Genomic DNA, 12,479 nt, shown 5'->3' with positions numbered 1-12,479 from the left:
TTGTCTCACACCCATTTGCACGCTATGTAATTGTAATGAAGAGGGAAACTATTTATGTGTAATGTGGATCTGTATTGAATTTTTGGTCTAGAGTCTCACATGTGTTATCGAATGTTTGTGGAACAGGTGTTCCTACCTCACCCAATGTTTTACTCTTGAATGATGATTCTCAAATTTCAGAGAAGACTTCTCCTCTTAGGTCTGACGGCCGCTAAGAAATTGTTGGTGTTAAGGTGGAGGCCCCACATAAGCTGGAGATATCTCATTTGATTCGTTTATTACTGGACCTCATCTCCTTGGAGCTCTCAATAGCTTGAACAAACGGCCTGTTTGTCCAAGCCTCTAGACAGAATTTGATTAACTTATATATCACAATATGTGCAATAACATAACATGATTGACTTATAGTGATAAATAGCCTGTAAGACATGAGATTTGATCTGCTTTATATATGTATGCGTGTATATTAAAATGATGATTTGCCATTCATTAATTTTATTTGTGAAATATGAATGTTAAGTGTAATATTGTATGACTACAGTTAGGTGTAAGAATAAGTTCATTTGTTCGAGTTTATCCACAAGATTGTGCAGATTTGTGAGCTAGCTTGTCCACATAGAAACCACTGTTATCACGAGGGCAGAAAGTTAGCTAACCACTATATTTATGTTACACATATTAATTTAATGCTTTTTTAATTTTTATTTGGGGAAGTTTTATTTACTTACCTGGAAAAATCCTGTGTAATAACCGCAGTCCATGGTGAATGAATGTCTATATGAGTGTAGACAGTTATTTTATTTTGTTTAACACAACTCTGTTTCCATTCTGGAAGGTGATGAGCTGAAATAAAGAGGGAGAGACACTGCACTGCTCTACTGCAAGAAAAGAACGACTCTTCTGCACTTCATCTCCTATCTACAAACAATAAAATAAAACAACACAACACAGAGACTGGATAGGACATAACTCTGAATAAGGGCTAAGGAGACATCATCCAGGGTTACATAGACTTTTTTTTCTTTTTCTTTTATTATTTAGTTTTATTCTCAGCCTTTTTATTAATTGAAATGTTTCGTTATTGATGTCATTAGTATTCCTAATTTGAATACCCATGTGTCTTATGGGGAGGGAGGGGGAAAAACAATGTATAGCCTATGATTTTCTGTGGTATTTAATTTAATTTTCAACACTTGACCTGACATTTGTATCTAGTACTTTATCAGGTGTAAGCACATGGAATGTGTTAAAACATAATACAATAGGCAGCGATCATTACCCTGTAATGGCAACAGTTGGAGTAAAGATTCACTATAATAAGGGAAAGACAATTCATAGATGGAAGCTATCGAATGGATGTGAACATATCAGTGATGAACTATTTAATGAAATAATAGCTTACAGTCTGCCAAGGAAACAATTCCAAAGAGAACAGGAGCAAAACGGACCAAGAATGTACCCTGGTGGAATAGCGACAATAGCAAAGCCATAAAAGCCAGAAATAAAGCATTTAGGAATATTCAGAGGGATCACCTCTAACTGTCACACAGTAAGGCAAAACATCAGGACTTTTCACTGTCAGGTCTTTTGGGTAGTGTAGCAGCTAATATGGTGAGATCATTAAATATGTAAATGAAACAGATTTAATTAAAGGAATCTAGTTTTTTTTCTGCACTATCTCCTGTTCCACACTCCAGGCCAGTTGGTGGCGGTAATGCACCTTCAAGCTGGTTTGCCAACCACCATTAAATACTAAAGAAGAAGAGAGAAGAAGTATGAAAGACAAACCAACCAATTTTTTTTATCTAATGGCGTAATTTTTTGTTTTTTGGGACAATTCTTAGTTGAGTCTATCACAAGTTAAAGCGGTAAATAATTGAAACTTGCAGATTTTCAGAGGGATATCTTGAACAACTGGGAGGCTGAGCTCAACCAACTAGGTGAGTTAACAGTTGCGTGCTCATGCTGTTATAGGAAATATGGGCTCATGGTAATGCGCCATCTCAGTTCCTCTGTCGTGATTTAGACTCGGTAAAGCCCTTAAAATGTATTTTTAACTAACCTTAATGTCTGTCATGGAGTGTCAAACAGCTGTTGTAAAACCTTTATCAAAAATTCAACTAAGATCGTAATGCTCGGCCAGCCCAGCCACATGTCCCAGTAAACAATGTTCCGTTCAGGGAACGTTCCGTGAACGTTAACTGAAGATCGTTTGCTGGACCCCCGCTGCGAACGTTCCCTCACGGTTGTTTAGGCAAGTTTCTTGACGTTCCGGTGTCACAGTTTAACTGGTGTTGAATTAACTGGTGGCTGTCGCAGATGTATGTGGGCGTGGCTTATGAGTCCGTAGTACACAAACGAGTAAAATAAACGACTCGAATGTACTTCACTGCTTACCTATGTCAATTAATCAGTGTCTTTTCAGTGAAGTTTGAGTTGACTTGTGATGTTCCGCTGTGTGCGGCTGTGGTTGCAAAGGCCATCTCAGAGCTCGTTTTTATGATGCCCGAGCACTGACGTGCACGGATGATAGAAACTTGTCTACAAGTAACTGTCAGAAAGTTGCTGCACAGTCTAAGGGAACTCCAACCTGCAAATCCGTTTAAAACGATGTGTCATGCAAGTGACTGTGACGATACCTGTTCAATGCTATAATAAACATTGTTCATGTTCTCTTTTTTATATTTATGCCATGACAGCTTTAATGTGTTAATACTTTCATTCAGAATATACGTAGCACACTGAGTCTGAAGTATAAATGTATGCATGCTTTAAAAAACATAGTGGATAGATTGGTAAAGGCGTGTCAAACTGTGGATAACACCAGTTTTTAAAAAAAAAAGTATTTCTTTATTTTCTGAGGCAGTCAGTTAAATATTACATAGAGCTTTTACAGACTTCATCAAGATATGTTCTCTAAAGATAACAGGGATCTTGAGCATCATCAGACATGATGGGTTAGAGCAGCATCTTCCATAGATAAAAATCCGTAAAGATGCTGCGCCAGTTCTCCAGATTGAAACAGTTTGGTTTGTGTTCTTTCCAGTTCATTAGAATGATCCATTTGGCGGCTAAACAGGCCAATGCTATAATACTCTGTACAGTCTTTATATGGGCAGTGGCCACTTCATACCTAAAATGCAAGTTATTGGACAAGACTTGAAATCAGTTTTAAGAGAACATGGCCAGTCTTTAGCAATGTCGGACCAAAATAGTTTGACAAATGGACAGTACCTGCTACAGTAAGTGCATGAGTGTACCCTCTACCTTACAACCATGCAGCAGTTTGGATAAAGTGCAATGAATTTTATTCAATACACAGGGTGTAATATAGGCCCTGTGTAGAATCTTTAATTGTATAATCTGGTATCTTACACATTTTGATATTGTTGTACTATTTCCAAGTGCTGACTCCCATTGTGTTGTAGATATAAGTGTGCCCATGTCACGTTCCCATTGAATTTTAGTTTGAGTATTGTTGTCAGGTGTGGTTGAACATAGAAGCCTGTACATTGCTGAGAGGGTGCCTTTCCTGCCAGCAATTCCCTTTAGTTTATCATCCAAGATGCTATTCTTTCCAATATCTATGCCTCTACAAATTAATGAAACAGATTTTAATTGTAAAGAAGAAAGAAATTCAGAGTCCTTCAGACCAAAATCCTATTTCCACTTTCCATCACTTGTTCCACCTGTTTAATATTGTGCTGCTGCCATACATTATTATGGAGGGTTTTACTACCTGCAGCGAACAGTGGATTGTTCCATAGCGGACATGAAGGTAGGGAATAACCTTTAAAGGACAGGCAATTCTGTAAGATTTTCACTGTTTCACATGGGAAGTCTAACAGTGGGTTGTCCTGCCTGTCCTGATTTTAGGATTATACCACAGGACTGATGAAGTTAAATCTTTTTATGTTCTTCTAAAATTTGTTCCTCAAGTCTTTCCCAACTACCAATCTGTCTCACACCATTGTATGCCCATTTCATGGGGTATCTTGAGTTATATGCAATATAATATTGATAGATATCTGGTAAACCTATTCCTCCGCTGGTTGGTGGGTTAAATAGTTTTTTTATGGCAAAACCTTGGTTTTTATCATTCGAAGCCTGATAATAATTAATTTATTCCCTTAAACCAGTTTGGGGGGAATTTGAGCCATATTGAAGACATCAAAAAAGCCAGCATTGGTAACAAATTCCTTTTTATGACTTCAGATCTACCCCATAGGGAACGAGGCAAGACTGTCCATCCTTTGATGGAAGAGTCATACGGCTTTACAGGTACATACAGTTGTGTATCGTCAGCATAGCAATGAAAATTGATACCATGTTCGCGGATTAAGTCACCAAGGGGAAGCATGTAGATAGAAAAAAGCAAAGGGCCGAAGACTGATCCCAGTGGGACACCAAACTTGATTGGAGAGAAAGCAGAGAGTGAATTGTTGTCACTAACGCAATGAGTTCTGTTTGATAGATATGAGTGAAACCATGACAGTACTGTTCCCTGGATACCAATATGTGTCTTCATGCAGCTTAAAAGTATGCTGTGGTCCACAGTGTCAAAGGCAGCACTCAAGTCAAGGAGCAGCAGCAATGATGTTGAGTCAGAATCGAGAGTAACTAAAAGATCATTGACTACTCTAGTCAAGGCAGTTTCGGTAGAATGACGTGACTGAAAGCCAGATTGAAATTTATCCAGAAGATTGTTGTTGGATAAATAGGCAGTAAGTTGATCAGCGACAGCCCACTCTAATAATTTTGACATGAAAGAAAGATTGGAAATTGGTCCATAATTATTCAGAATTTAGGGATCAAGATTAGCTTTCTTAAGCAGTGATTTAATGATTGCGGTTTTAAACGCTGAGGGAACAGAGCCCATTGAAAGTGACTTGTTGATGATATCAAGGACAGGACTGTTTAAAACAGGAAGCAGTTCCTTAAAAAGAGTAGATGCTACAGGATCTAATATTTTTTTCAGCATTTTTGCAATCTGCTTTTGTCTTTTCCATAGCTCGTTTTCTCTCTAAGCAGCGCGAGCAGTTAACGTCCACTAGTTATCATTTATGGAGGTCATTTTGTATGGATAAAGAAAGGAAAGAATTATAAAATGGTCAGCAAACATACTTGAGCGACTGTTGATATACCGAGGCAGCCCACTCAGGCATAGTCCGTGTGGGAAACACTAATGTGATACCATATCTGGTGAATGCTGACTAGCAGCTATAAGTCTTAAAAACACACACACACACACACACACACACAAGCACCGGAGCAATGGAGTAAGAATTAAAGCCATTCAAATGTTTTCTCATAAAAATGTAAAGATTAGCCTAACTTTAACTTGCTAATAGCTGATTGCTTTTAACAACATGACTGGTAAGCTTTTTACACATTCCTTTTATGTCAGGGTTACTGAGTTACCGTAACTAGCGGTTATATAACCGTTTGTTCTCGAGAAACAGTTATACATTAGCCAACACTGAGGGAATTGTACTTTGACTTACAGGCTTGTCAGATAGGCAGGTATTTCCACTCGTATGTGAAGTCTCGTATTATCAGTTATCACACCGTTTTAATGTTGACTGCACCTATTTAATGTCAAACTTAAACCGTGTGTTGTAAGTGAGAAGCCTGGGGAGACATGTACTTACCTCAAAGGACGAGCGTAATCACAACACACCGTTCAGGGACACGAAAAAAAAGTATTTTCCTGATTATATCATCTTTTGTGTGACAGAATGTCCACTCATACCTAAAATCGTATCAGTTAACATGCCATTTTAATGTCAATTACTCAAATTTAATATCACATTGAAAACAATTGCCTTGCCCTTTGGCAGCGTCTAATCACTAACACGTTGAGGTGTGTTCGGGTACACTTGGAAATTCCATTCATTAATACAGCGGGCTTAAAAACTAGACATGTAGAATAATTTTGTAAAGAAATCTTTTTTTAATGATTATGTCATCTATATATAGCTTCATTTTTAACGAGTACGCAGCAGCAGCTCGTCATAATAATCCCCGTCATGCGTAACGGCTCCAGACACATATGTTGACAAAGAGTGCCTGTGAGCCTCGCACAGCCCCGGACTGACTGGTATTCCGATTACAAGAATGACAGTTTTACAGACAAATGCATGTTTTGATCACAGAAAAAGTTGAATTGTCGTCAAACGGCAACCGAGCAGACGCCTTTTGCTCTGCATTACAGTTTGAGGTGCATTTAACCCCCTGCGTGTGCTTCGAAAATGAGGAGTTTTTTGTGTCATCTGCACGGGTTTAACAGGCGCAAAAACTGTGCAAATCTTAAGTGAATATTCTGCTGTGTTTGGGAAATTTCTGGACATCAATCGCTGAGCTCAGATTTTTTGCCATAGGGCCTTTCTGAACACGGAGAGAGACATGATAAATGTACATCGGACAACAGCATGCTTGATTATTTATGTTTCCTCATTTCACGATCCGTAAAATCACCGCTTTTCGAGTGTGCACTTGAACGTGCACTTGGACGTGCATTATGAGACCGGGCACAGCTACCACCGGTGTCAGTTAGCTGCACTCGGTAACAATTCCAATCAACATGTCGGTCATAGCTAAGTCGGACATAAAAGATAAGACTTTTTTATTTACGCCTAGCTGGTGCACTCGGCCCCTGTGAACTGTTGACAGGAGTCCTTGTTTACAGTGACAGACAGAGTGATGGCTGTCTCATGCATGACTCCTCCGCAGGTTGTGCAACATTACGCGTATCATATATACATTTTTGTAAAGTTATTGTCGGGACAATGAAGTAATTTCCATACCTGATTCTACGCCCTTGATACAGCCTGACTATCAATTGTTTTTAAGCAAAATAAATGCAGATAATATTTGATCGTTGTTTCACCCATTTGTCCGGAACATTGAAGCTTCCAGGACACGTGGACCGGCAAAGATGGAAACAGAAACCCTGGTGGGAACACATTCACTGAACAGCAGACTCGCGTAACTGTGCTTCTGATTCAGTCATCCTCACTGACCTGACATGCAGCTGTCTGTCCCATCATACCTGTATGCAGTCACTCATTGCCTGACAGGATTATTGTGATTTTAAGTTGATTACCCCACAACACAAGCCACAGCTTCCCTATCATTACAGTTATATTCTACATTTAATTTTAAGCATCTAAGTGCTTTGCTACACATGAGGGGCTTGGCTGGTTACACATAAAGACAGGTAATTTAATTCTCCCCTCATTTACTGAGGCTGTATTGCAGCTTGGGGGGCACCCCAGTGGCTACAGGGGCGCTATGCAGCCGCATAATCCGCATATGGCAAGAAACAGCTCTGCTGGTTGGCCTGTCCTGTATAATACTCTGCAAACAATGCTGTGTGACATATTGAAGAATCATGAAACATTAAATGTGTTCTAAAATATCTGCAATAAATTACTATTTTTTTGTGTTTTTGTAAAGATGTGGTTGCGCTGTGTTTCTCTCTCTGCAGTCATGCTCCTGGTGGATCCAGGTCTGTATATCGGCACTGCAGCTGACCTGAATGACAGCCAGGCATTGACTGACAAAGCTGTCTCTCACATCCTTTCCGTGGACTCTGTGGACCCTGCCCCACTGCTTTCTTCTAATAGGGACCTCTGCAAAAAGTGGATCAATGTTCTGGATGAGACGACCTCTGACCTCCTGAGTCACATGGATGACTGCTTCTTGTTCATTCAGGAGGCAGTGGATAAAGGCAGGGCTGCACTTGTTCACTGGTAAGGGTAAGAGGTCAGCAGCCTTGGCTGTTCTCTGTTATTACTGTTTTCATCTTTCACTTGTGGTCATCCAGCATTTTACTTACAATGTAAAATGACAAATGGACTGTACTTATATCGCGCTTTTCTATTCTTGTGACCACTTGAAGATGGTTTTAAACTACATATCCCATTCATACCCGATGGCTGTGCCCCCGGGAGCAATTTGGGGTTCAATGTCTTTCACAAGGACACTTCGACATGTGACCGCAGCAGTCAGGGATCGAACCCCCAAAACCTTCTGACTGAGAGAAAACCGACTCTACCACTGAGCCACATGATGTGGTGACCGTTTGATTTTCAACAAAGACATTTATCCAGCTGAAAAATAAGTAAAACAGTAATTATGTGATCTACAGTGTTTAATTTTCTCCATAAATTATAAATATATAAATAAACTTTTAAAGACTAATATTTGGCCTTATGACATATACTTATGTTTGTTCTTGTATTCCATTAACCAATTTAATCCCTGCTTCATCATGTGCACTAAAAACCAACAACTATTAAAGTACTTTTCAAAATGATCTATTACAAGAGGGACATCTTTGAAATCATTTGATAACACTTCACAATTACAAATGGATTACATTTCCCATTAAAAGGTCACACATAGTCTCATAACTATTAATTTCACTTCATACAATTTATAAACATTAGTATAGATTAGTTTAAATTAAATCTGACACTCAACTGTCCTCAACTGTACTTGAATAGTCCAGCTTCTGATAAATAGATAGATAGATAGATAGATACTTTATTGATCCAGAGGGAAATTTAGGATGTAATTTGATGTGATTTGATGGAAAATTTCATGTAAACACAGAAAATATGAAATGATCTATATCATAATATCATCATATATCATATCATATATTTGATGGTAAAGTGAATTGTGTGTATGTGTTTGTCAGCCAGGCTGGTCGGAGTCGCAGTGCCACCATCATTACTGCCTATCTAATGAAACGATACCAACTGGGGTTCACTGAGGCTTACCAAAGACTAAAGAGTGTGAAAGAGGATGTACAGTAAGTTAATGTATATGTGTTTGTTTCACCAGATCAAGTCTTTACTTCAAATGGAAAGAAAAGACTTGGCAGGAAATGTCTGTTTGTCAATCACACTTGAAGCTGTTTGTTGGCTCTTACTGACTTCGTTCCCTCCTGTCTCGATCGCTGCTTGTGTTGTATTAACTCTCAGATGTACGTCGCTTTGGACAAAAGCGTCTGATAAATGAAATTATAACACAATATTGTTGTAAAAATTATATCAAAACATTTCTAGGACATGTGATTGATGGATGACGGTTATGTTTCAGGGTCAACAGTGGTTTTGAACAGCAGCTGTGTCTGTATGAAGCCATGCATTGTGAAGTTGACACCTCCAGTCCTCTGTACAAACAGTACAGACTGACAAAGATCTCTGAGAAGTTCCCTGGTAACCAAACACACACACTCACACGCACGCACGCACGCACGCACGCACGCACGCACGCACGCACGCACGCACGCACACACACACTGTTTCTGATACAAATCAATGGCCAAATCAAACTCTTTTCTCTTCTTTCATTATTTGTGTTTTTACTCTAAAATGTGTTTTTTGTTTTTATGTGTGAATGCGTGTGTGTGAGCAGAGTTGCAGCAAATTCCCAAGGAGCTGTTCGCTGTTGACCCCAGCCACTCTAGCTCCTCTGGAGTGTCTTACCGTTGTAGGAAGTGCAGGTAAAAGGTAGAGGAGTTGCTGATGTTTGATTTTTGCAGACATCTAATCTCTATCTACATAGTCGAATCGTCTACATAGTATAATCTGTACGCAGGGACGTGGATTTCCGGGAAGGCAAGTGTTCCGGTTTCCGTTTGAACTACGCTTGTAGTCCGAGTAATATTGACCAATCACGTATCAGCAGGCTGCGGCGTATGCAAGACAAACAGTCCGTGAGGAGAGCAAAAGCAGGCCGAACATAATCCGCCGTAATGCCATCCTGGCTCCCGTCAGCGTGATCTGACGACGACTTAGCTTCTTATTAACCTCTATAAACAGACATCTGCATGCTAACAGCTAACAATCCGTTCTAGACCAAAAATCTTGAGATGAATTCCCTTGACGCTGTGTCACCACAGAGAAGAAAAACTGATATATGTACATGTTTTCTTAGATTCAGTTTTCAGTCTGTTGCCTATCATGTTCTCAATAAATAAACCTATGGATTGTTTACAAGTGGATATGTCTTATTAACAATATATTATATACACTGATAAGAATAAGTATGGAGGATTATAATAGTGTTACCTTTGTGCATTGCACATCAGGCATAATAATAATTGGAGCTTTCATTGGAAAATTCATATGTCAAAGAAATACACTGTAATAGCATTAAATACACATTTTTACTATTATTGCAATTTTGCTCTCTATGGAAGACAACCTCACCTTTTGCTCAGTGATTTTGAAATCACACGAGTTCATTAAAAGAAAAGGAATAGGAAAATGTAATCCTGACTTCAGGCGTGTACTTATCTTCCTCCTTCTCCTCTGCAGACGAATTCTGTTCCGTGGCTCCAGCATTCTCAGTCACCCTGTAGGAGGAGGAGCTCAAGCCTTTGGTCACAAGAAGTTCAGTAACGTTACTGGTAAGAAATTAACCACACATATTAGCTGGCCATTTCATGCAGGAAAGCATCTGCTAAATGAAATTGTAACATTGTATATATACAGTCATTGATACAAACATGAACATACAAGTTCAAAACTGAAGTAACAGAAGCCTGTTACTGCAGACTGCCTGTTCCTGCACAATCTCAAAATTTAAGCCCAAATTCAAGCACACCATATTTTTGGCATTGGGAATAATAAGCAGGTTGGAAAACTAAGTTAGCTTTGGAGCAGCTCACCATGAGGTGGTATACGTATACCATGACCTAGATAAGATAAGATAAAATAAGAGAATCTTTATTGATCCACCATTGGGGGAAATATACCTGTTAGCTGTCCCATGACCTACCAATGGGCATAAGCATGGATTCTGTGGCAACAGAGGCAGGCAAATTCAGCAGTGGTGTTGTAATCTAAAGTAACTGCCTCACTGTAACACTGTCATGACCTACAGGGGCACTAGAGTAGAACACACACCACACACTCATTGTTAAAGTAATAACAAACACTTTACTACCAGGACAATCAAAATGTCTGCTCTGGAAAGGTGTACTGCAGTAATCACATATTAAACAAGTACTATATTTTAACTCATGAGGAATGTACTGTTGTCTAGGAGACATCCAATGTACATCTTTCTTTATTGAACCAGTGCAGTGGATGGAACAGGCATTACTTGGAGTCATGGATGGACAGGTATGGCATACACACACACACACACACACACACACACACACACACACACACACACACACACAAACACACACACACACACACACACACACACACACACACACACACACACACACACACACACACACACATAAACACACACTTAAGTAAGAGTCAGTTTATATATATTCATTTTATAGCTATATTTAAATTTCACTAGGCTCCATTAATTCATTAATTGTGTTCGTGCAGCTGCTGTGTCCAAAGTGTACCTACAAGCTGGGCTCATTCAGCTGGTGTGGTGATCAGTGCTCGTGTGGTCGTTGGGTCACACCTGCTTTCCAGCTGCACCGCAACAGAGTGGACGAGATCAGACCGCTGGATGTACAGAAATAACACACACACACACACACACACACACGCACACACACACACACACACACACACTTCTTTGTGACAGTGAAAGTCAAACCAGTTTGTACAGACTTCAGCAAAGGTTGTTCATGCTATGAATGTTTATCTATTTAATTTAATTCCAAAGTTCCCTCACCCTCTGGCTCAGTTTTGAGCTAAAGGAGGCAAAGAAACTTGTTCTTTTGAATCACTGGTACAATAACAATAATAATAGTTCCCTGTAAGATACATTGATTGATTGATTGATTGATAGATAGTGCTTCTCATCTGTGGAAATGTTTGGTTTTCTCTGTTTCACATAACAGAACATAATATATATTGGTATTAGACTGTTGGCCAGATCATTTATCAATTTCAATAAATCTCTAGATGGTTTCTGTTATCTTTTCTTATCAGTGGTGGCCCTGGAGGTCTGAACTGCAAACATGTTGCCCCTTTCACACATGCACTCCTGACATTTTCCAGAGATGTTCAGGAGCGTCTGATCCTGACATTACCAAGAGTTGCCCTTTGGAAGGGGGCGACGTGGAGGGGGGGTCATGTGTCTTTTTTTCTGTCAAAAAGATCTTCTGTCATCCATGATCGATTAGAGAGATAGAGAGAGACTTGTATTCTGTTCTGGTCATTTATGACAAAAAAGAAAAAGGTAACTTAGCACAATATCAGAATTGATTTATGATATATTGTATTAATAATCTGAATCTGAAAAGGAACTTTAGAAGAACTATGGATGTCATATAAATGAAGGGGAGTAAAAAGGAAAGTGTATGCCTTGAGAACGAGTAGAACTATAGAGAGAAGGAAAATAGACCCACGCAGATTGTAGAGTGAAAGAAGGCTACTTCAATTTGTACCACTCCACAAATAAATCCCTATCCCTATAAGACAGTTGTTGCTGTGTTGTATCACCTGTCATGTCGTTATGTCGTCATGTATGTTCCTCAG

The 12,479-nt window shown here is 39.3% G+C and overlaps 1 protein-coding gene across 2 annotated transcripts; it reads left to right on the top strand.

The window, feature by feature from the left end:
• The first annotated feature begins 1,772 nt into the window (after positions 1-1,772).
• dusp12 (dual specificity phosphatase 12) lies at positions 1,773-12,479 on the top strand. 2 transcript variants are annotated; one of them, XM_069684929.1, is made up of 8 exons: positions 1,773-1,940; positions 7,490-7,754; positions 8,708-8,821; positions 9,112-9,230; positions 9,430-9,517; positions 10,335-10,426; positions 11,101-11,144; positions 11,373-12,479. In XM_069684929.1, the coding sequence occupies exons 2-8, from the start codon at positions 7,492-7,494 to the stop codon at positions 11,514-11,516; spliced, it is 864 nt and encodes a 287-aa protein (XP_069541030.1). In that variant the 5' UTR covers positions 1,773-1,940; positions 7,490-7,491; the 3' UTR covers positions 11,517-12,479. The 2 variants fall into 2 exon arrangements, with proteins under 2 accessions (XP_069541030.1, XP_069541029.1); XM_069684928.1 differs by having other exon boundaries at positions 11,065-11,144.

Source organism: Semicossyphus pulcher, unplaced genomic scaffold (genome assembly GCF_022749685.1).
Source record: "Semicossyphus pulcher isolate SPU_LCO1_2020_fin unplaced genomic scaffold, fSemPul1.0.p SCAF_7, whole genome shotgun sequence".
In the NCBI taxonomy this organism is placed as follows: domain Eukaryota; kingdom Metazoa; phylum Chordata; class Actinopteri; order Labriformes; family Labridae; genus Semicossyphus; species Semicossyphus pulcher.
The sequence above is the reverse complement of the archived record's forward strand: the minus strand, read 5'-3'. Positions and strand labels throughout refer to the sequence as shown.

Coding starts and splice junctions, on each gene's coding strand:
- dusp12 (XM_069684928.1), top strand. CDS start 7,492: ATGCTCCTGGTGGATCCAGGTCTGTATATCGGCACTGCAGCTGACCTG. Junction 7,755..8,707: donor AGGGCTGCACTTGTTCACTG/GTAAGGGTAAGA, acceptor TGTGTTTGTCAG/CCAGGCTGGTCGGAGTCGCA. Junction 11,145..11,372: donor TTGGAGTCATGGATGGACAG/GTATGGCATACA, acceptor GTGTTCGTGCAG/CTGCTGTGTCCAAAGTGTAC.